This window comes from Scheffersomyces amazonensis (assembly GCF_036850825.1).
Source record: "Scheffersomyces amazonensis strain UFMG-HMD-26.3 chromosome Unknown RJT21scaffold_2, whole genome shotgun sequence".
Classification (NCBI taxonomy): Eukaryota; Fungi; Ascomycota; class Pichiomycetes; order Serinales; family Debaryomycetaceae; genus Scheffersomyces; species Scheffersomyces amazonensis.
Genome location: NW_027042742.1, coordinates 1,949,393 through 1,969,919, shown reverse-complemented (window position 1 = coordinate 1,969,919; position 20,527 = coordinate 1,949,393). Strand labels below are relative to the sequence as shown.

General features: G+C 33.1%; 9 protein-coding genes across 9 annotated transcripts; 2 read left to right on the top strand and 7 right to left on the bottom strand. All coding sequences in view use genetic code 12, as the record gives it.

Moving 5' to 3' along the window:
- Positions 1–99: 99 nt before the first annotated feature.
- YCG1 (condensin subunit) lies at positions 100–3,817 on the bottom strand. The gene has a single exon (XM_064881315.1). The coding sequence runs from the start codon at positions 3,754–3,756 to the stop codon at positions 235–237; it is 3,522 nt and encodes a 1,173-aa protein (XP_064739826.1). The 5' UTR covers positions 3,757–3,817; the 3' UTR covers positions 100–234.
- Positions 3,818–3,964: 147 nt separating this feature from the next.
- RJT21DRAFT_119211 (uncharacterized protein) lies at positions 3,965–5,069 on the bottom strand. The gene has a single exon (XM_064881314.1). The coding sequence runs from the start codon at positions 5,020–5,022 to the stop codon at positions 4,120–4,122; it is 903 nt and encodes a 300-aa protein (XP_064739825.1). The 5' UTR covers positions 5,023–5,069; the 3' UTR covers positions 3,965–4,119.
- RJT21DRAFT_119210 (DNA-dependent ATPase) lies at positions 5,070–8,697 on the bottom strand. Its single transcript, XM_064881313.1, has one exon. It carries the CDS (start codon positions 8,604–8,606, stop codon positions 5,244–5,246), a length of 3,363 nt encoding a protein of 1,120 aa, XP_064739824.1. The 5' UTR covers positions 8,607–8,697; the 3' UTR covers positions 5,070–5,243.
- On the bottom strand, positions 8,698–10,841 carry RJT21DRAFT_119209 (putative ATP-dependent RNA helicase). The gene has a single exon (XM_064881312.1). The coding sequence runs from the start codon at positions 10,659–10,661 to the stop codon at positions 8,787–8,789; it is 1,875 nt and encodes a 624-aa protein (XP_064739823.1). The 5' UTR covers positions 10,662–10,841; the 3' UTR covers positions 8,698–8,786.
- A 113-nt stretch (positions 10,842–10,954) lies between these two features.
- On the top strand, positions 10,955–11,438 carry RJT21DRAFT_119208 (mitochondrial 37S ribosomal protein uS19m). Its single transcript, XM_064881311.1, has one exon. The coding sequence runs from the start codon at positions 11,058–11,060 to the stop codon at positions 11,328–11,330; it is 273 nt and encodes a 90-aa protein (XP_064739822.1). The 5' UTR covers positions 10,955–11,057; the 3' UTR covers positions 11,331–11,438.
- A 187-nt stretch (positions 11,439–11,625) lies between these two features.
- PTC6 (type 2C protein phosphatase) lies at positions 11,626–12,909 on the bottom strand (the record flags this gene model as incomplete). Its single annotated transcript, XM_064882987.1, has 1 exon — positions 11,626–12,909. The coding sequence occupies one exon, from the start codon at positions 12,907–12,909 to the stop codon at positions 11,626–11,628; it is 1,284 nt and encodes a 427-aa protein (XP_064739821.1).
- Positions 12,910–13,281: 372 nt separating this feature from the next.
- Positions 13,282–16,006, bottom strand: RJT21DRAFT_24667 (LMBR1 domain-containing protein). The gene has a single exon (XM_064883864.1). The coding sequence runs from the start codon at positions 15,628–15,630 to the stop codon at positions 13,549–13,551; it is 2,082 nt and encodes a 693-aa protein (XP_064739820.1). The 5' UTR covers positions 15,631–16,006; the 3' UTR covers positions 13,282–13,548.
- Positions 15,863–18,381, top strand: RJT21DRAFT_119206 (uncharacterized protein). The gene has a single exon (XM_064881310.1). It carries the CDS (start codon positions 16,052–16,054, stop codon positions 17,897–17,899), a length of 1,848 nt encoding a protein of 615 aa, XP_064739819.1. The 5' UTR covers positions 15,863–16,051; the 3' UTR covers positions 17,900–18,381.
- A 454-nt stretch (positions 18,382–18,835) lies between these two features.
- Positions 18,836–19,793, bottom strand: RJT21DRAFT_24368 (uncharacterized protein). The gene has a single exon (XM_064883856.1). It carries the CDS (start codon positions 19,429–19,431, stop codon positions 19,039–19,041), a length of 393 nt encoding a protein of 130 aa, XP_064739818.1. The 5' UTR covers positions 19,432–19,793; the 3' UTR covers positions 18,836–19,038.
- Between the last annotated feature and the right edge of the window lie 734 nt (positions 19,794–20,527).

Below are 20,527 nucleotides of genomic sequence, written 5' to 3'. Positions count from 1 at the left end.
AAAATCTGTCTAGATATGTATATCACGTGATATACGCGTGATTTAAATCACGTGGTAATAAAATGTCGGAAATGCTCGCTGAGAGTTTTCACTAGTTTCTAATCTTATATCGTGTATATTGAGAATACATATTTGGCTACGGAAAAAAAAAAAGTCGCAAATTTGACTGCAAAATTACAATTCTAATTGTGTTCGATTCATTTATAACCTAAGAATCTATATAACTAAAGCTAACTAAGTTTCATCCATAGAAATATCGTATTCAACATTCTCCTCTTCATCGAGAAGTTTATCTATTTCATCCAAATCTTTATTTATTTCGTTGTTTTCTTCATCTTCCTTCCCGGTACTACTGTGTTCAACAATTCCATTACCTTCTTTGTCTTCTTCTATTACGTCACCCTTGTCTCCATCTTCTTTGTCATCCATTCCATTTTCGGGATCTTCTTCTATTCTGTCACTGTTGTTTAATTTTGCATCCTCTTTGTCATCGTCATCTAAATCTAGATCTGCCAATATTGAATTAGATCTAGTATTTCTTCCCAAGAGTTCCGACTCCGACTCTTCGCGTGCTTGAGCTTTGTTGTATACTTCTTCTACTAATTTTTCAAACGCTTCAAAATTTTTAAAAGTTAATTTATCAAAGTTAAACTCAGGATCCTTTTCAATCTCAATTTTGGTAGAGATAACTTCTGAAGTACCTCTAACTGCATTTAATAATCCCAATAGAATCTTTGATTCTACTTCTTCAGTAATATAGAATCTTGACAAATTATTAATGATTACTCTTTTAACATTTTTAGAAGTATCTTGTTCCAACGCTTGTAAGAAATAAACTGATTGCCAAATATGAGAAGTTTGTTTTTTAATACTAGTATGACTTAAATTTACCAAATTATTGGGATCACACCAATAAATCAATTGTTGAATAATTTGAGTAGGATTTAATTTACCTTGAAGATGAGAAAAATCATCAAGTTGAGTATTAAACATTCGATAAATACAATCACCACTAACTGAGGCAAGTCTAAATTGATGTTGAGGATGACTAAAAGAATATACTGGTATACAAAAAGCAAGAATTTGTCTTAATTCTGCATTAGTCGATGTAAGAGGATGGAAATAACTTAACACCAATGCCTCAAATAATTGCTTTTCACTTTCATATTCATCAATTATTTCTTGAGTCTCAGTAGAATCATTAGCAGGAGTTTTAGCATTAAAAATATCTGCTAAAAATAATTTACATAACCCTTCCGCCACAACACATTGTAATTTTGGCATCTTAAATGAAGTTAATGATTTATAAAAAAGTCTAGCATACATGAATAAAATATTCCCCGTAAGAATAGAAGTACCAAAAGTAGATAAAATATCCGCTACGGCTTTAATACCAATAATTCTAGTTTCTTCATCAGAAATTCGAATTTCATGATAAAATGTTGCAATAGCATCTTTAGCAATAGATTGATCAATTAAAGAAAATAATCCCAAACATTTTAAGCCTAGTAAATGAAGGGAATACTTTTCTTTTGAATTAATTGCATAATTAACTAACCCAGAATAAATCGATCCTAACGCTAAATTATTCTCCAATGATTCTTCAATTAATTCCAATACATGTTGAGTTATAATTAAACAGGTCGTGACAATATTATCAGGTGGAAATTTGGGTTCTACCCTTCTTTTTTTGGCAGAATTATCATTATCATTATCGTCGTCTTCTTCTTCTTCTTCATCATCATCTTCTTCTTCTTCATTATCAAACCCTTCTATAGCAGAATGAAAGGTTTCATTTTCTTCTTCATACGAATCTCTTATATCCGTAATAATTTCGCTGGACATAGCAATGAAATCCTTTTCATTAATAGATAACTTTCTTAATACATTCAAAGCAACAGAAATCAAATCATTAGTTAATTTATGACTAGTGAGACTATTTCTAATGATTTGAAGCATTTTTCTTCGGCCCATTTCATCACTAAAGTCAAATTCTTTAGAGATAAGTAGTAATTGTTGCAAAATAAATTCTAAATCTTTTATTTCACTTTCATATTCTCCATCATTTTCAAATTGTTCATTAATATCATCAATTTCTCCTCTAATTGATTCATAAGTTTCTAAAAGTTTCTTATGTTTTACTTCGGCATTTAATGATAAATCTAATAATTTGGAATGTTCATTATTTAAATTGATTATAGAATCTTTAAGATCATCAAGCTTAGACTTTAATTCTTCAAGAGTTAAACCAGAAACTTCATTTAAAATTTGTTCATCTATTTCATCAATAATTAAATCTTCAATGGATTCATCATGTTTATTTAATTTCTTAATTCTTTTCCTTATAAGTTCAATAGCCTTTTCATAATAATGACTATTTTCTCGATTAGAATTAATATTTTTCTTAGAAGATTCTATTTCAACATTCAATCTAATAAGTTGATTTTCACTATAGTTTAATTCATCTGTCTTTGAAGTTATTAATTCATTAAATCTTTCATAACTCTTATAAGTAGCATTATCTTCAATAAAACTATTCAATCTTAATTGTAAATATTTTTCTAAAATATTAGCTAATTCAATAGATTCTGGGAAATTTGGTTCAATTAAATCATAGAGATTATTCTTACTGCAATGATCATAAAATACTCTCATTAAGAATGCTTTATCGATAGTTAATTGTTTCCAATAATTATCATCAAATTTAAAGGTATCGAGGATTTCTGGTTTAACTTGAAAGAATGTTTCTAATGCTAAATCAGCAACTTTACTATCAGATACTCTTAATAATGAGATTAAAGAAAGTAAATCTTCATTAACCGATTCAAACCATGTTTGAGTTAACATTTTAATGGCAGCTTGTTTAACCGATTCATCTCGATCATTGAGACCCCATTTTAATAAGAATTCTCGTTCTTCATAACTTAGATTGTTTACACTTCCAAGTTCTTTCAGAATCCTAGAATAGATCAATCTTCTATTAATTCCATTTGTATCTCTAACTCTTTCAAGGATAGGTTGATTATTATTTTCCTTTATAATATTCAATAAAGCAGCTCTTCTAACTTCTGCACTTTCATCAGATTTTAAGGTATCAATTACTGTATCTCTAACATGTTGATTACTGATATTAGTATATGTATAATCATAACCATCCAAATCAAATTCTTGAAATTTAGATACGGCAACTACTGCTTGAATTCTTACAATTGATTCTTTATCACCTAAACGTTTCATTAATGAAGTATATAAGGCTTCAAAAGAATCACGATCAATTTCTCCAATATAATGAACCAAATATGCTAGAAGTTGAACGACTCTAAATCTTACAGATTTATCTTTGGCTTCTATACCTCGAAGTAGATGATGAATTAAATATTTGATAAATATACTTGTATAAGTTTCCTCTTCTGTATCATCATCTTCATTTGCACTTTCACGTTTTCTAGTAATTTCATCATAAGTTAAACTAGCTACAAATGATGAACAGAATTTAGCAATTCTATCTCCCGATTTTTCTCCCTTCTTCAAAGGTAAGATCCTATTAATTAATTTAGTGAAATATAGATTGAAATGATCCTCTTTCTCTAAAGCTATGGCCTTTCCAAAGATGTTCTTCAATATCAAAACTAACTTCCGATGTCCTGCTAATGATAATTGAGCATCTTGAAAAACTTGAGCCATAGCATGTTTTAACTCATCTATACTGGTTATTTTTTGTATAGATTTTATATCTAGTTTACTGTTGGATTTCATGATCTCCACGTATGTCTAATTGGTAGTTACACTCGACTTTTAAGTGTGGGTTACTTGTAACTGGTGCCAGATCAGGGTGGTGAAGAATTTCCAGTAGTGATTTTTTGGAATTGTAAACAACGCGTGCGCAGCTCAAATCAATGAAATTATCACCACCTCCCCATTAATTACTACCAATGCCTGTTTGTAATCTGTATTGTATTGTATTGTATTTTATTGTATTGTATTGTTTGCTATTTACAAGATGTAAAACTAAATATATACAAACTAACTAGTAATATTTCCAAATGTCGACGTTTTTTATATATATACAATCTAAGTAGAAGTAGTGGTAACGATAGTATGATTTAGTATTTAATTAAATCACACATCACCTCTGTATAAATCTTGAATGATATTTCCATTCAACATTGTTTCTTTAACTATACCTTGAACTTTCTCAGGAAATACTCTTCCGTACCAAATACCATGGTTTTGTTGTGTATCCTTAGGGAAATAAATTACATTACCAGCATAAGCATGACCCCCTATATGAGATATAAGTCCTAATTCTGTTTCCTTATCAAGGTTTTCATTTTCAAGTACTCTAGAAAATTCGTCTTGTAATAATGGTGCTAGTTTCCCACATCTTACATCTCGTTGTGTATGTCCACATATTAAAACAAGATTCTTTTTCAAAGGATACTCAGTAAAGGCATTCGTATCATCTTCTGTAGATACTGGTTTAGAAGCAATTGAGGACGCAGCTTGTTTCAATACTTTGAAAGGATTATAAACTGCTTCCAATTGATGATCTGGTGGGGTTAAGTACTTAGTAATGAACTGGACAGTTTTGCTAATATCAAACTTGAGGACCTTATTGTCAGGATAAAGATAAACTAACTGCTCATTTTTATCTGTACCATCAACACCAAATGCTTTCATAATTTGTTCATGAGATTGGAGTAAAATATTAGATACTAATATAGGATGATGAGCACTTACTCTTCCATTTTTTAAATGGTTAATATTTGAACTAAGAGATTCAGGTATCAACTCTATCTTAGCAGGCATAGTATTAAAATCTTTTATACCATGACTTAATATAAGGACATGCTTCCAAGGTGCAGTTTTGGTAGATGCTAAATTTCGATCCATATCGATTTGCTTATCGGCTGGGAATTCCGGTAATCTGCAAAAGGTACATCCAGTATCGTATTCTGGCTTGGGGCATGTCGGAACAAATCTTGCCTTCGAATGAAGTCTTCTGATCAATGTGCTAGTCATGGCCTCTCTAACTAGACTATCATACTCGAATACACTGCTTTTGAAGGTGAAACGTTTTCTATCAATCCGGAACATTTTATGTCAACTCGGAACTTTATCCGGTATTCTGTATACAGCGTAGTGTCACAAATGTCGTGTCCCACCAATAATGTCTACTAAATTAGCTGCAAATATACATTGATGCACCAATTGATTAGACGTATATGTACCTAACTACTCTATTAATTTATGAACTCTTGCTTAAGAGTCCAGCCCTTATTTAAACTATCCCAAATCGCCACTTCTCTTAACATTGACCTTATTTTTATCATATCATCTGAATCCTTCATGTCAATCTGTGCATTGGTCAAGATGTCGCTTGACTTACTAAAGTGACCTTCTTGATCCTTCAAGTAATTTACAAGCTTAGCAATAACTTCTTGTTTACTGTCAATCACATCATTGGCCTTCTTAGTAAATAATGTAGCTTTCTCTTTCTTTAAATTCCCCAAGATGGATGCTGAAGAAAGAACTTTCGTCTTCTTATCTTTCATATCATTTCTCTTGGGTCCAAATTTACCGGCTAATCCAAATTTACCTGTCCATGTAGGTGTTCCTAGAGTATTCTTTCTAGCGAGTTTTCGAGATTCCCTTAATGCTTCTGCTGCTGCTTTGGCTACTCTGTTAGCCTCTTTTTCTTCTAAAGATATCTCCTTTTCTCCAGAATTGATAATATCATCATGTTGTAATGCACTGTGAACTCCACTATTGGCAAATATACCTTCCATAAGTCCAGAATCATCACTTGGTTTAGTCAGATCCTCTTCTTCTTTATCACCAACAAATTCATCTAATTTCGATACTCCAGCTATATTGGCAACTTCATAAAAATCATCATCATTGTTATGTTTCTTCTTCATTAATGTGGCAGGCTTTCTACTTTTAGTACCACTAAAATTCTTTTCAGCTCCATTAAACATATCACCAGTTTCAGTCCCAACTTCATTTTGGTCTCCCAAAGTAAATAAATCATGTAAATCATTAACTTTAAAGAATCTTCTTTGCTTAGGATCTTTCAAAATCTTATTAGTCAAGAAAGTCTTAAAGATTTGTCGATGGTATATTTTTTCTTCAATAGAACCTGAAGTCATTAATCGATATATTGTTATATCCTTCTTTTGTCCCAATCTCCAAGCTCTTTCTCTGGCTTGCATATCTGTAGATGGGTTCCAATCTGGATCATAAATAATTACTCTATCAGCTCCCGTGAGATTAACCCCTAATCCTCCAACCTTAGTAGTCAATAGGAATACATCCAAGTTTGGATCTTCATTAAATTTATCTACCAAAGCTTGACGTTTGGCAATAGGGGTAGATCCATCCATACGTAAGTATGTGAAGTATTCATTATCTTCTTCATTGTTTTCAACTTTCAACTTGTTAAGATTAGCTACAAACTTTTCCAATATATCTAGCATTTGCTTCGTTTGACAAAACAATAAAGTTTTATGTTTCTGACTTTGCCATAATTGTAAAAGATTCTTTAACACTTGCATCTTCCCTGATTTGGAGGGATTACCATAGTTATACCCTTTCTTACGAAGTAACATTTCACGATCTACCAAGTCAGGATGATTACATACCTTTCTTAGAATATCAACCCCAAGTAAGACATTTCTTTTACCTTTCAAGATAGCTCCCATATCTTCACTCAGTAAAAATCTTTCATATAGATCTTGTTGTTCTTTTGTTAATCTTACAAATAAAACCATTTCATTCTTCTTGGGTAAATCCTTGGCAACATCACTCTTTAATCGTCTCAATAAATAAGGCGAAATCAAATCTCTTAATACCACTGCACATTTATAACCTGTTTGAACTTGAACATTCGAGGCATTAGCATACCCTCCCATATTTATTGGTATAGAGAATTGTTGTTGAAATACTGGTAAAGTACCTAATCGGCCAGGAAATACAAAATCAAATAATGACCATAATTCAATAAGATTATTTTGAATAGGAGTCCCCGATAAGATAATTCTATTATGAGTCTTAATTTGTTTACAAGTCAAGGATATATCCAGATCAGGATTTCTAATCTTATGACCTTCATCTAGAACACAATAACCCCATTTATGTTTTAAAATATACTTTGAATAGATTCTCAATCCCACATAAGTTGTCACCAATACATGACCATTTTGCATAACTCTGTCTATTATTTCCTTAGCATTGATCTGAGTATTTATACCCTTTAAAGATTTTTGGGACATGGATGGATCACTAGATTCAAGAAACGCTTCTAATCTTTCCTCCGACGTGATACTCTTATTCATTCCTGATCCAATACTGTGAAGAATTATGCATCTTAAGGGAGGCCACCATCTATGGAATTCATTAACCCATTGATTCAATACTGTAGCTGGAACAACAACCAATACAGGCTTAGTAAGTAGTCCTGAATAATGTAATCCCGCAATAAAAGATATAATTTGAATAGTCTTTCCAAGACCCATCTCATCTCCTATGATACCTCCTGTCTTTTGTGAGTAAAGCTCCCAGAGCCATTGGACACAAGTCTTTTGATAATCAAACAATGATGGATATATATCTCCAGGCAATCTAAATTGATCATTTAATTTAGCATCGGATATCGTAGGATGTGGTTTAAACCATTCTTCTTTACCTTTATCTGCCTCAGATTCTCCCGTACGGCGAGATGACCTTCTTTTCACCCAGTCCTTTAATCTTGCCTGATATACAGTTTCGTCTCCATCATCGATATTCCGCTGCTCGGCCTTTGCTTCCGCAGTCTCCTCGACTTCTTCCTCATCTTCATCTATTATTTGCTCCTCTAACTCTTCGTCTGCCAGTGCATCATCAGATACGTCTTCATAGTCATCATCATCCTTGAGCTTTCTTTTCTTCGTTAGTGGTGCTTCTTCATCCTCATCCTCATCCTCATCTTCGTCTTCTTCTTCTTCTTCTTCTTCTTCCAACTTAACTTCCGGTTCGGAAACCTTTTCTTGAGCGAAGTCACGAACCTCCGGTGTGGATTCGAACCCAGGAGCCCTCAAGAAGACGTGACTCTTGCTTTCATTATCATTGGCTTCCTCAGTGTTATCTTGATGGAATAAATTTTCATTCCCAAACGCGGTTATCTTACCGGTTCTTATTAAGAACTCCTTTTCACTCTCATCCGGTAACCTCTCTACTGCTGTAGATGTTGATTTAGATGAAGTTCCATTATTTGAACCTGATTTAAGGGATTGATTTAATTGCTCTTTATTTTCTTGTAATCGCTTAGTGATATCATCGACATCTTGTTGTCTCTGTTTCAACTCATTCTCTTCATACCACTGGATTTCATCCTTAATAGACTTTCTCTGACTGAGCTTCGTTCTCGGATTGTTTAACCGATTAGTGAGCGCTCTTATCCGCACCACTGTACTGTTCAAATCCTTACTAGCCTTTTCTAATCGTTTTTGATCTACTTCACTATCCTTGGCGATAAGAGCTTCATTGGCTTTCTTGGTGATAGAACTTTCAAGTTGGTCTTGATCTACGAGCTGCACCCCTAATGATTCCAATTCTTCATGGCTCATTATATGTGCACCCCGTCTTCTCGTAATTATATGTCAAAATAATTCGGCTTGATGCTCCGATTGCTGCACCACTCTTCGCTTGATTTTTTTATTTTTGCCGCACTATTTTGCAGTACTTTTTTAAATACTAATTATATTTTATTATGTGTACAATATTATTTTTAATTTACTATACTATACTTAACTATGGACTTGTTTTTGTAACTCATGCAAGCAGGTTTCGTAAATGGCTTCATCATCGGCTGATACGATATCCTTTGAATCGATTTCAACATCTTCAATCGGATGATCTCTTCCGATATCATTCATCAATTTATTAAACCACTTTGTTTCTCCCTTACCAAATAACAAGTTATAACCATTACCATCTTGTTGAGCACGCGCAGTTCTACCTACTCTATGAACATACTCTCTAGATGAATTAGGTAAGTCATAGTTTATCACATCAGAAATAGATAATATATCTATACCTCTAGCAATTAAATCAGTAGCAATTAATATATGAATCTTTTGCTGACTGAATTCTTTAAGAACTTTAGTTCTTATCAAAGTCTTATTATTAGTTGAGTTTATATAGGCAATTTCAATCTTTGATGATAAGACAAGTTTATCGAATAATAGTTGTAATAATTTAGCCAATCTTAAGGATGAATCATTAGACTTGGTAAAGATTAATACATTGGCTAACTTTCCTTGTTGGATCAAATATTTCGATAATATCAAAGGTTTTAACGAAGATTTGGCTGATCCAAACTTTAATGTGAATTCTTTTAAAGTTGGAGGAACAGTATATAACTCATTGACCAACTTCTCTTCATCATTAACAATTACCAATCTTGGACTTTGAAATTTTAATGGAGCTAATTTCCCAGCATCTGTTGTTAAAGTAGCAGAAAAGATTAATTTCTTAACTCTTAATTTCCATGTTTTGGAAATATCTATACTATTATCAATCTTTTCCATTAAGATATCACACCAATTTTGAAAGGATTGGTTCAATAATCTATCGGCTTCATCAATTACTAAGTATTGTAAAGCCAGTAAATTAATTGAGTTATTGGTTATATGTTCAACTAATCTACCTGGAGTTGAGATTATTATATCAGGAACAGCAGTCAATAATTTATTGGATTCTTCCTGAATAGAGATATCATTTTTTAAACTAGTTATTAATAAATTAGTTCCCTTGGATAATTGATTTAAAGTTGTTCTTACTTGATTAATTAATGGTTTAGTAGGTACTAATATTATAGCCCTAACTCTCGGTACAATTCTTGAATGTAAATCTTGAATTATTGGAATCAGATAGGCCAAAGTTTTACCAGACCCCGTCGATGCATTGACTAATATGTCTCCTTTAAAATCAGGTTGAACTTTGTTTTGTTTAATATCTTTCAATAATAAGTTTAATACAGCAATTTGTACCAGAAATGCTTGGGTAAAGTTTAAATTTACCAAGTTTCGATGCATGAATGGTGAAAGGTCAAAGTCTTGAAATGATTTAGTATCCAGTGGTGACACATATATGGGGGTTGCCAACCAATTTAAGTTACTAAGGTTATTGGTATTAGAGACTAATCTTCTATCTCTAGGTAATGCTGGTTGGGGTAAAGGTGCCAAGTCTTGAACTTCGGGTATTTCTTCTTCATCTTCTATGCTTATATCGTCAGTCTTTGGAAGTTGCTTCAGGAGAGACTTTTCAAACTTTTTGAAAATGGCCAGATGTTTGGAGAGGTAGTCTGGATCGGGGGTGTCTACCTCCATGTCTTGGGTGAGATCTTCCTGATCTTCCTCGACAACTTCTCTGTCACTCTCACTTTCACTATCACTCTCACTCTCACTATCACTATCACTATCACTTCCACTCTCACTGTCACTCAGATCTTCTTCACTCAGATCTTCTTCACTCACTTCTTCTTCACTAGACTCTTTCTCTATATCTTCTTCATCCTCACTGGTATTACTCAACCTTCTTTTTCGTATAAGTATGGGCTCTTTCTTACCATTCACAGGTCCCTCGTCAAACGACGTAGGATCAAATCTAGCCCCAAACATACGCTACTGTACTGTACTTTACTTTACTTTATTCCAGACACTTGTAGTGTAGCGATGCTCTTCGCTACTCAGTAATTTTTTTTATAGTACTGATCCACGCCAGAGGTACACTTTTACTGAGCTACAAGTTCACTAACGAAGCGAAATTAGTGAGAAATACTTTATACATTCTGTAGTGACAGTAACTACCTCAATATACCATACTTAAGTAATTTACAGTCTATTCAGTATTGATTAATAAGGTGGTTTATAGTAATTCAAGAAACTCACGTGTGCTATCACGTGCATAACAAACCCTCAGAAATTTTTCATTTTCACTGTCTTGAAAAATTAACTAACCACCAAACTATCAGTAACTACCTAACTTACCCAAAGCAGTAATAATACCCACCCATTATGAAAGCTTCGTTGACACTTTTAAAGAGGTCAGTCTGGAAGGGCCCTCACGTGGTACCCTTGCCAATAGCCGATGCCATCAAAAATAAAACAGCCATAAGAACTAATGCCAGAAGTTGTACAATCTTACCACAATTTGTGGGCGTAAGATTCCAAATACATAATGGGAAGGAGTACGTTGAAGTGGAAATAACAGATAATATGGTAGGATCCAAGTTGGGAGAGTATGCACAAACCAGAAAGAGATTTATGTATAAATACTCGAAGAATTAGGGTGGTGTATCATATCATTAATATGGGTCTAGTACCCTAGCCTAGCCTAGCTTATCCTAGCCTAGCCTAGCTTATCCTAGCCTAGCCTAGCTTATCCTAGCCTAGCCTTAGCCTAGTTTTTTCAGCTTTTAGCTTAAACTTTTAGCCTTAGCCTTAGCCTAGCCTATGGCTCTTGTACATATAATTTACTTATAATAAATATACATTTATTCCATGAGAGGTCTCTATGAATGCAGTGTAGTAATTAGTAAAACAAATAACAATAACAACAATAATAATAATAAATAATGTGGGACTACCCACTTCTATTTCGTGGATTATAATCATCCATACGAGACTGTCTTAATTCTCCTGTTCTGTCACTTACAGGCCATTTCCCCCAGCCATTCAACCGTATCACCAAACATGTGGCATTGTCATCTCCTCCAATATATTCTACAAACTTGATAACTTCTTCAGCACAGAGTTGAGGATTAGCCACTTGATGTCCTTTCATATTGAAATTGACCATGATTATATCGGCGATTTCTTGATCCGTAAGAAAATTTGTTATACCATCAGTACATAACACTAAAAAGCTTTCATCTCCTCCTAATCCATTAATTGTATAATCCTTAATTTCTTCTGCTGTTAACATCTTATTGACCGTACCGATATCTCCTATAATTAATTGGATAATATCAGGTTCTGAACTAACTCCAATCTCCTTATAATTGATATCACCAAACGATCTAGTATTGGCTAAAGAAATGAATCGTTCTTCACCAAAGGAATCCGTCATGAACATATTAGCAGCATACTTTCTTAATCTTGAAGCTTCCATAGGATTCGATGGATGGTGTTCAAAGGTTAAGGCATTGGCCAATCCATCCTTATCAACCAATATAGCCTTAGTGTCTCCTACATGTGCTATAGTAAGTTTTGATATAGTCTTTCTATTGAAATAGTAATTCTCAAATACTGGTTTGGGTTCTCCACCTGGTTCAGTATAAAGTGTTTCAATAACTGCACTAGTACAAGTAGATCCAGATTGGTTATCATCTTGTTGAAAGAACTCATAATCAGTATTCAAGAATGTTAAGGGTAATCGAATTCGTAAATCATCCTTATCATTGTCTTCATCAATGATTTTAGATAATTTAATGTTTTGATCTTTATTCATCATAGCAGCAAAGTTATCTTCACGATGTTTAAACCATCGCTTCCAATAACCTCCGATATTCCGTTCATACTTCTGCATCAATTTCGTTCGTGCTTCGACATTATCAATTAACTCTTGACCCTCTTCAATCTGCTTCGACAATTCCTGACTTAAGAAAGTCAGACATTGTTCTCCTCCATGACCATCGAAAATGTTGAAATTGAATAATGTTCTACTACCAATATTTAACACATTGGCACTATACTTATCTTCATTATACATTCTATTCATTCGACTCGTATAGTGTCCAAGATGGGATGGACTCTTTAGAAGTGGTACTCTTAACCTAGCGTGGATATTTGGTCTAGTAAATCTCATGGGTATAGAAGCTGACCGATCGATAGGGGTGAAAGTTATGGTGGAAGATACATTACGCATACTCCCTGTAGTTGTACCACCACTTCCTTTAGCTCTACTACCTATAGCTGTACCTCTAGCTATAGCTGGGCTGGTTACGCATAGTATATTCCTCGTTATTATCATATATGATTATCTATGCAATTGTCAATTCTCTGGATTGGTTCCCCCTAAAAAAGTAGCCAGCTACGTACAGCTCGCCTGGTGGTATAAATTGGTCGGGCTGTTTTCGCTGAAACCTTTGGGTCTATGTGCTACTGGTGCTACTGAGGACTTATGGTACGCAGCGTAGGCAGGGTGTCTGTGAAAAAGTTCCCCGGAATAATGAGCCGTCCCGTAGAAAAAATCGAAATCGGTGGGGGGTGCATCGTAGCGGGTGCGATAGTCGGTAAGCGTAGTGGACTTAGTGGGACACAGCCAACGGCTTAGCGACTTATAGGTACATAGTAGTGGATACAGTCTACAGTCTACAGTTGTGTACTACACTAAGTCACTACCGACTAGTCTATACTATACGGTAACTACAGTCTTTAGTTAGCCATTACAGTCCCCAGTCTAGTCACTCAGGAGATATAACATTCCCCCGGCTATTAATTACCGATCGCATAAGCTGCAAAATTATATTAACTTATACACAAATAAATAAACTAGACACCCCCATCAGAGAGCCAAATTCTCATCGGCATCTTCATCATAGTTGAAATTATCAAGGGGCTCATCGTGATACTCAACTCGGGATGATTGTTCAGTAAGTCTATCACCAATGGTATTTCTAAATCCTGTAAATAATCCATTAAATCTTCCCCATAATGAAGGTGATGGAGTTTGATTGTCTTGGTTTCCAAATAAGAAGGGTTCCTGATCATCACCATGAAGTGATTGGTCTATTCTATTATTTATGCTATCACTATTATTGATTAATGAATCATGGAATGTTCTTAAATTGGATTGATAATTTAAATCAGCATTACCATTAATTGTATTAATATTATCTACACTACCAGTGGCAGATAAATTAAATGGTCTTAAATTATGCACATGTTCTCTTCTTTGAATTTCTCGATTAATAATTCGTTTGGCTTCTACTATAATTAAATCTTTTCTCTTATTATTTATATTACTTCCACTACCAGAATTCTCTAAATCATTTCCATGTTCATTAACACTATCATCATCATCAAATAGTACCCAATTATCATAAATATCTCCAAGTCCTATTTTTTTCTTTAATTTATCATATATATTAAATGCAGTTAATAATACCGGAATTAATAATAATCGAGGTAACCAATTATTCATTAAATTGAATAAACCAGTTAAATGAATTGATTGACCAAACCAATTCTCAAATTGAGAAGTTCTAGATAAAAATAATGTAAGGAAATTATATGATAAAGGTATAGTTAATCTAGCAATATAAGTTGTATAAAAACAAGCTGATACTGGATCAGAATTATGAGGTACTAAATGATACATATTAAATATCTTTAATTGAGTTAAAGAATTTAATGAAGCAAATAACATATAACTGAAAAAGATTGAAGTAAATGTGAATTGTAATACAGGGAATCTTAATGATTGATAAATAAAATTTACTAATGATAATCGAGTTGAATGAAAGAATTCGGATTGTAATATAATAAATGACATGGCAAAATAAAACAATGATAAGATTCGAGAAGATATGGGTCTAATATAATACCAATATAAGAAATTAAATCGAGGCAGTAATAAAACTCGATAATTATTAACTCTAAAGATTAATTGTTTAGAATTATTAGTTTTAGCTTCTAGTATATCTTCTAAATGAGTTAATTTTATAAATAATGATTCAAATTCTGATTCATAAGCTTGGAATTTCCGAAGATTGGAATTGAAACTTGCGGTTAATCGTTTCATAAATGATAACGTTAATTGATCTCGAGTAATTGAATTTGAATTGGTGGTTTCATGAAAATATTGTCGTTTAACTAAATCTCTTAAATCATTAGGAATTGATCCATTCAATTGAAGAATCCAATCTCTGAATTGGAAATCTTGAGGATTATTAATGGAAGTAAAATTTTCCGTTAAAATTAATACTTTTAAGATATCTTCTTTAAATTCAATCTTTACATCTTCTAAACTATCAATTAATTTAGGTAACTTTATATAATGATGATTTAAATTATTTATAACATTCCCTTCTATCCATTTATTTCTAGGAATAGTAATTAAACCATGACTCATTAACCAAAGAGCTAATATTAAAGAATAAATATGAGCTAAAGCAATAATCATTAATTTTAAATGATTAGGTGTTAATCCTACTTCAAGTATAAGATATATAATTCCTAATAAAGAAATTCCAAGTAATATTAATTGAAATTTCAAATTTTGTTTAAATGAATCATACATCTTTGCCTTAAATGTGAAATAACCAGATTTATAAAATTCTTGTAATTGTGGTAAAAGTAACCAAGTCAATAAGAAAGTTGTCCAATAATTAGATTTCCATAAGATTAGAATTACATTATCTTGTAACCAATTTAATGGTGACACTGATGTATCGGAAGAACTAATATAATTAGATTGAACATAATCTATTGGTAATAAGAATATAATTGATAAGGGAATCAATACGGCTAATGTTATAGGAATCAGGAAATAAAGTGGATATCTTAGTAAGTTTATATGGAATTGGATCCCAAATATGGAAATAATTAGCGTGACAGTGTAGCACACGAGGGGTATGACCCACATGATGGATTTGAAGGTTGATTTATATGTTTATGGATGATTTAGTAGTGATAATATTAGTGTTGCCATTATAATTTAGTGGTGGATTTAGTATTATTTATTTAGGGGTGACACGTGTCATGTGCTCCGAGTCATGTGTAGGTAACAGCACACGACTAAAAATCGGTTAAAAAAACAAATTAGTGCGCATCTATTGTCTTGTACATCCCCACAGATGCACCGAACATGACAAAAGATAAAAAATGAAATTTTGTCTGAGCCAGCTAGTTAACAGCAAAGTGTCAGCGGTAAAATTTATTGCTTTATTTGATAGACAATAATTAAAGTTAAATAATTAAGTTATTTACAATATTTTTTACTTATTTATTTAATTAATTAATTAATTAAAAGTGTCTGTAATCTACAATTGCATGTAAGTCATCCAATGTCGTTACCGGAACCAACCGAGGAGATGCCTCCTATTGAACAAGACATAGTCAACTTAGACATTAATGATGATAAGACAGAATCAAAACCCAAAAAGGCCAAGAAGAAGTCGGTTGGTTTTGCTCCCTTACCAGAAGAAGACTTAAAGGAACATCATGAAGTAATTCACAAGAAGGAAGTGGAAAGAATGAAGTCTAACCCATTCCATCGCATCCCTAACGAATTGAAGTATTTGGAAAAAAAGAACTCTCCCAATCCCAAACCCATTCCATCATCGTTGCCGGTCAGAAAAGTTGTATCACCTACATCTCCCACATCCCCAACCATCAATGCTGCTACTACTACAGGTCTTGGGAAATTGCGCCATTTGCCCATTAAGGACTTTTCCGTTCAGAACAAGCAGACTGAGTTGAATTTCGATTATCCTTCTATAGACTTACCGATCCCTGCGACTTCGTTACTTGTCAAAATTTTATACACTTCATTAAACTCTTATGATTTGCATAAGATAAATAAGTACCTCTTAAATGTGAGTAACGTAAAAATTGGACTTGGTTATGAATATGTAGGAGAAGTTAGAGAAGTAGGTACTAGCTTTAAGACCAATGATGCAGCCTTTAAGATTGGTGACAAAGTATACGGAATGATTGATCCGTTAAGTAAGAAGGGAACACTTTCTACTAGTTTATTGATTAATCCAAATCGAGATGTAGTTATAAAAGTAACGGATCCACTACTTGCCAAGTTACAAGACATTGATATTGAGATCTCATTTGCTCATGAAAGTGAAGCTCGTACAAGGGATAATAATGAAAACTTTGACATCGATTCTTCTTCTTCTTCAGAAATTGAGGAATCAAGTACCGAGATTTCGCCTAATAATACCCTAACTAATGAAGAAGGTATACCATCACTTTCTAAACTAAGCACGTTCTCGGTACTCTACAGTAAAGCAAAACAGATCCTTTCACATCTGAACTTTAGTGCAACAAGTCCCAAAGCTACTGTGTTAATTAATGGTGCAGATACAAATCTCGGATACACACTTGTTCAAATATTACTTTCTAGTCTTTACGATTTCCAGGATAGACTTTCTTTAATACTTGTGATTAAAAGAGAAAATGAAAAATTATTTGGAAATTTTATAGCTAATTTGCGTCGCCGATATTACGATCCTCTGAAACAATTGAATATTTCAATTGTTACATTTGATCAATTCAATGATGATCTTATCTTGAAGGGGGAGAAAGTTCCTATAAAATTCAAACCACTCGACACATTTCTCAATGAAGTGGCAGATACCTTATTACTTGAAGGAGTGAATGAAGAAAATATCAATGATTATAAAGTGGACTTATTTGTTGATATAATAGGATCAAGGCGGATGTTCCAGGTTGATGGAGGTGAATATAAATTGAAGAATCCTTATTTTATAAATACCAGCTCCAAAATCTCTTATTTGCAAGCAATACTTCGACCAAAATCGACTGGCTCATGCTATGTTTCTTGCTGTAATTTCAATCTTTATGAACCTAGTTATGAAATCGAGAAGTTACTTACTTCAGGCGGCGAGTCGGAATCTAGTTCAACTGCCACATCAAGTGTATGGTCATCTAAATGGTCTGCTAATTTATTCAATAAGTGGACTGCTTACAATTATTATGAAGAATTTGAACTTAAGTTATCCAAAAAATGGATATTAGAAGCAATTGAGCTAGTCCTACTTGATCAACTTAAGTTTAAAATCGATGATGTTATTGATTGGAGAGTTGGGCTTAAGAATTATATCAAAAGATTAAGGCAAGAGGATAAGAAGTTTATTTTCAGCATTGAAGAATTCAGTTAAATTATTTTAATTTTCAGTTAAGCTCTCTTTGACACACTGCTTCGCTCTTTTACGTTTATATGGAATGAAATTTGCATTTTCGGGTTTTAATATAACTGTAGGTATTGGATGTTGCGGGGGGTCATGAATCTCTGTCGCAATTCGTCTAATCTTTCCGAACTCCACTCTGATAATTTAGATAACTTTATTGAACAGCAATCCAGAAAGTTGGGGCCGTAGCCGACATCGAGCAATTATACCTTCAAGCAATAACGGTCATTCGGTTATGTGTCTTGCACCCTTTTGATTACAAATTGCATATGGTTTTGCATGTCGGGACAGATAGGAGGTTATGAGGTTATAACAGAATGTGTCTAGATTTTCACAAGAAATGCTAAACTAAAGCTTATTATCTGTTTAGCAAGAGCCTATAAAAGAGAGGGGAGGCACTCAATAGTTCTTTTGCTTAGCAAACCTGTTTAGCAAGAGCCTATAAAAGAGAGGGGAGGCACTCAATAGTTCTTTTGCTTAGCAAACATGTGATGGCTGCCAAAAAAAAGAAAGAACAAAAATGTCAGTCTGGAGTGTTCGGGATACAGCACATATTGCATGGTTTTATTTGTCTTGCATATCGAAGACAAATAGGGGACATTTCTAAAGAATAATGGTATGTAATTGAAAAGTAAATTGGCCAGAAGTCCCGAAGGACGAAAGGTAATAATGTTTATTTTGTATTTGTACAGAATCAATGGCATTTGGGCTTATTGCCTTAAGCTCCGAGAATGGCCAGTTTTTCTTCCCTAAACGATTGACAATGCTCAAGACAATTAAGATTATTATTTTGTAGTGAGTTACCTCGGGTAAGCTTAGATGCGGATTCTCGATGAGGCTTTTACAACAAAAAGTAATTATCAATTCATTTACTAATCAGGAATAACCGCGTAGCCAAACACCGCTTAACCACCGCTTACACAAACCCCGTATAGCATGACAGACCAATGAATAAACATTAGTCGTAACTGTATATATTCATCATTCATTAAAAACATACAAGCTAATATACAAGAATAAGCCACGAGTGGTGTTAACCTATTTACCTACTAAATCTATTATCTAAATTTGGATGTCAGTGAATTTTACATCTCATCTGTGCCACAGCACTAATTAACGAGAACATTCGATATCTCTGAAAAAAGTGGTATCGTCAATGTAAGCCCATCATAAGATCCATTGAAATTTAGATAAATCGGAGTGTTGAATTTTTTATTGAGAAGGTAATTCAAAGATGCTAGACTGTTGTTATCCTCAGTAGCCAGCAGTTTTTGAGAGTTGAGCGATGTCAGGTATGATTGGATAGTGTATATGTATTGACCCATAGATTGATTACCTGATTCATTAATATAAACAGTAATAGGGGGATTTGGTCCATATTTCGAAGTTTCAGCCTTACCATTTCCATCTGAATTAATTTTATTTTGAGTGGATGACAGGTGAGTAACCACCATAACGTAATCTACTCCGTTAATGCTTATCTCCTTGATTATCTGCTTCATTGTTATTCTAATTATTTTAATCAATTATTATTTTATATATTCTTTTGGTACCGAAATTGTATTTGTCACTCTAATAATGTTTTTTATAAACTTCGAAGTCGGTTATAGAAGCAATTAGTAGTCAAGCAATTAGTAGTCAAGCAGTTCTTCAATAATTAAATTACTTGATCGAAAAAATAAAAAAGAGTTTTCCCACGGTTCTATTGAGAGTAGGTTCCTGCATCTTCAAGTATCTGGAAAGACAAAAGAATTTATCGCCGCAAGAGCTTCCTGTTCTAAAGGATGCAAACCTGCCCGCCCTATGCTGCACCTGGTATAAAATACTAAATCAGACTTAACTTTATTTATTTTGTCGATGATCTTTCTATTTAATTTTTGTAGATTAATATGTACTAACTAATTATTGCTATTTCTAAATAAATAGTCATCAACATTTGTAATGATCAATGATCATTGACTACAGTATCTGTCTTATTACTCCTATAATGCCTTATCTTTCTTTGATATGAAATGTCTCTCTTAAAGAATTTTTTGTCAGCTATATTTTTGTTTGTTCCCTTTTGTAGTATTTTTTTTAAGCAAAGGGAAAACAGAGAAATTGTTGCATAAGAAACTGGGCAGTTTGCCCAGGGCGAGAGAGCGCTAATTTCGGTCAATTTTTCAGTTTGTTAAATTTTAAGGGACTGCCGGTTAATAAACAATTTTTGTGAGTGACTTCCAGTCATCACCGCAGGACTAATTTTTTTTTCTTCACTTTCTTTGATGCCACAAGAGACAAAATAACATAACCTAAAATAACAGCTGAAGTACATACTAAAGAAAAGAAAAGAAAAGAATAGCGCAGAATATACACAATTGAGTCAATTAATTGTATAGAATTAAATAGAATAAAATAAGCCTTATGACCCAGTACCCATTGTATTTCGTTCATCATGCAGCTAATATTTGCAAGCATTTTGGTCCAGTCTTAGCGGGCTCTGCTTTTATTGAAATAATAATGACAGAATTGTTATTACTATTATTATATATAATGACCAACTAATCTTTCAACCTTCTTTTAATTAAATAATAATATTATTATTGGGTTTATATCACC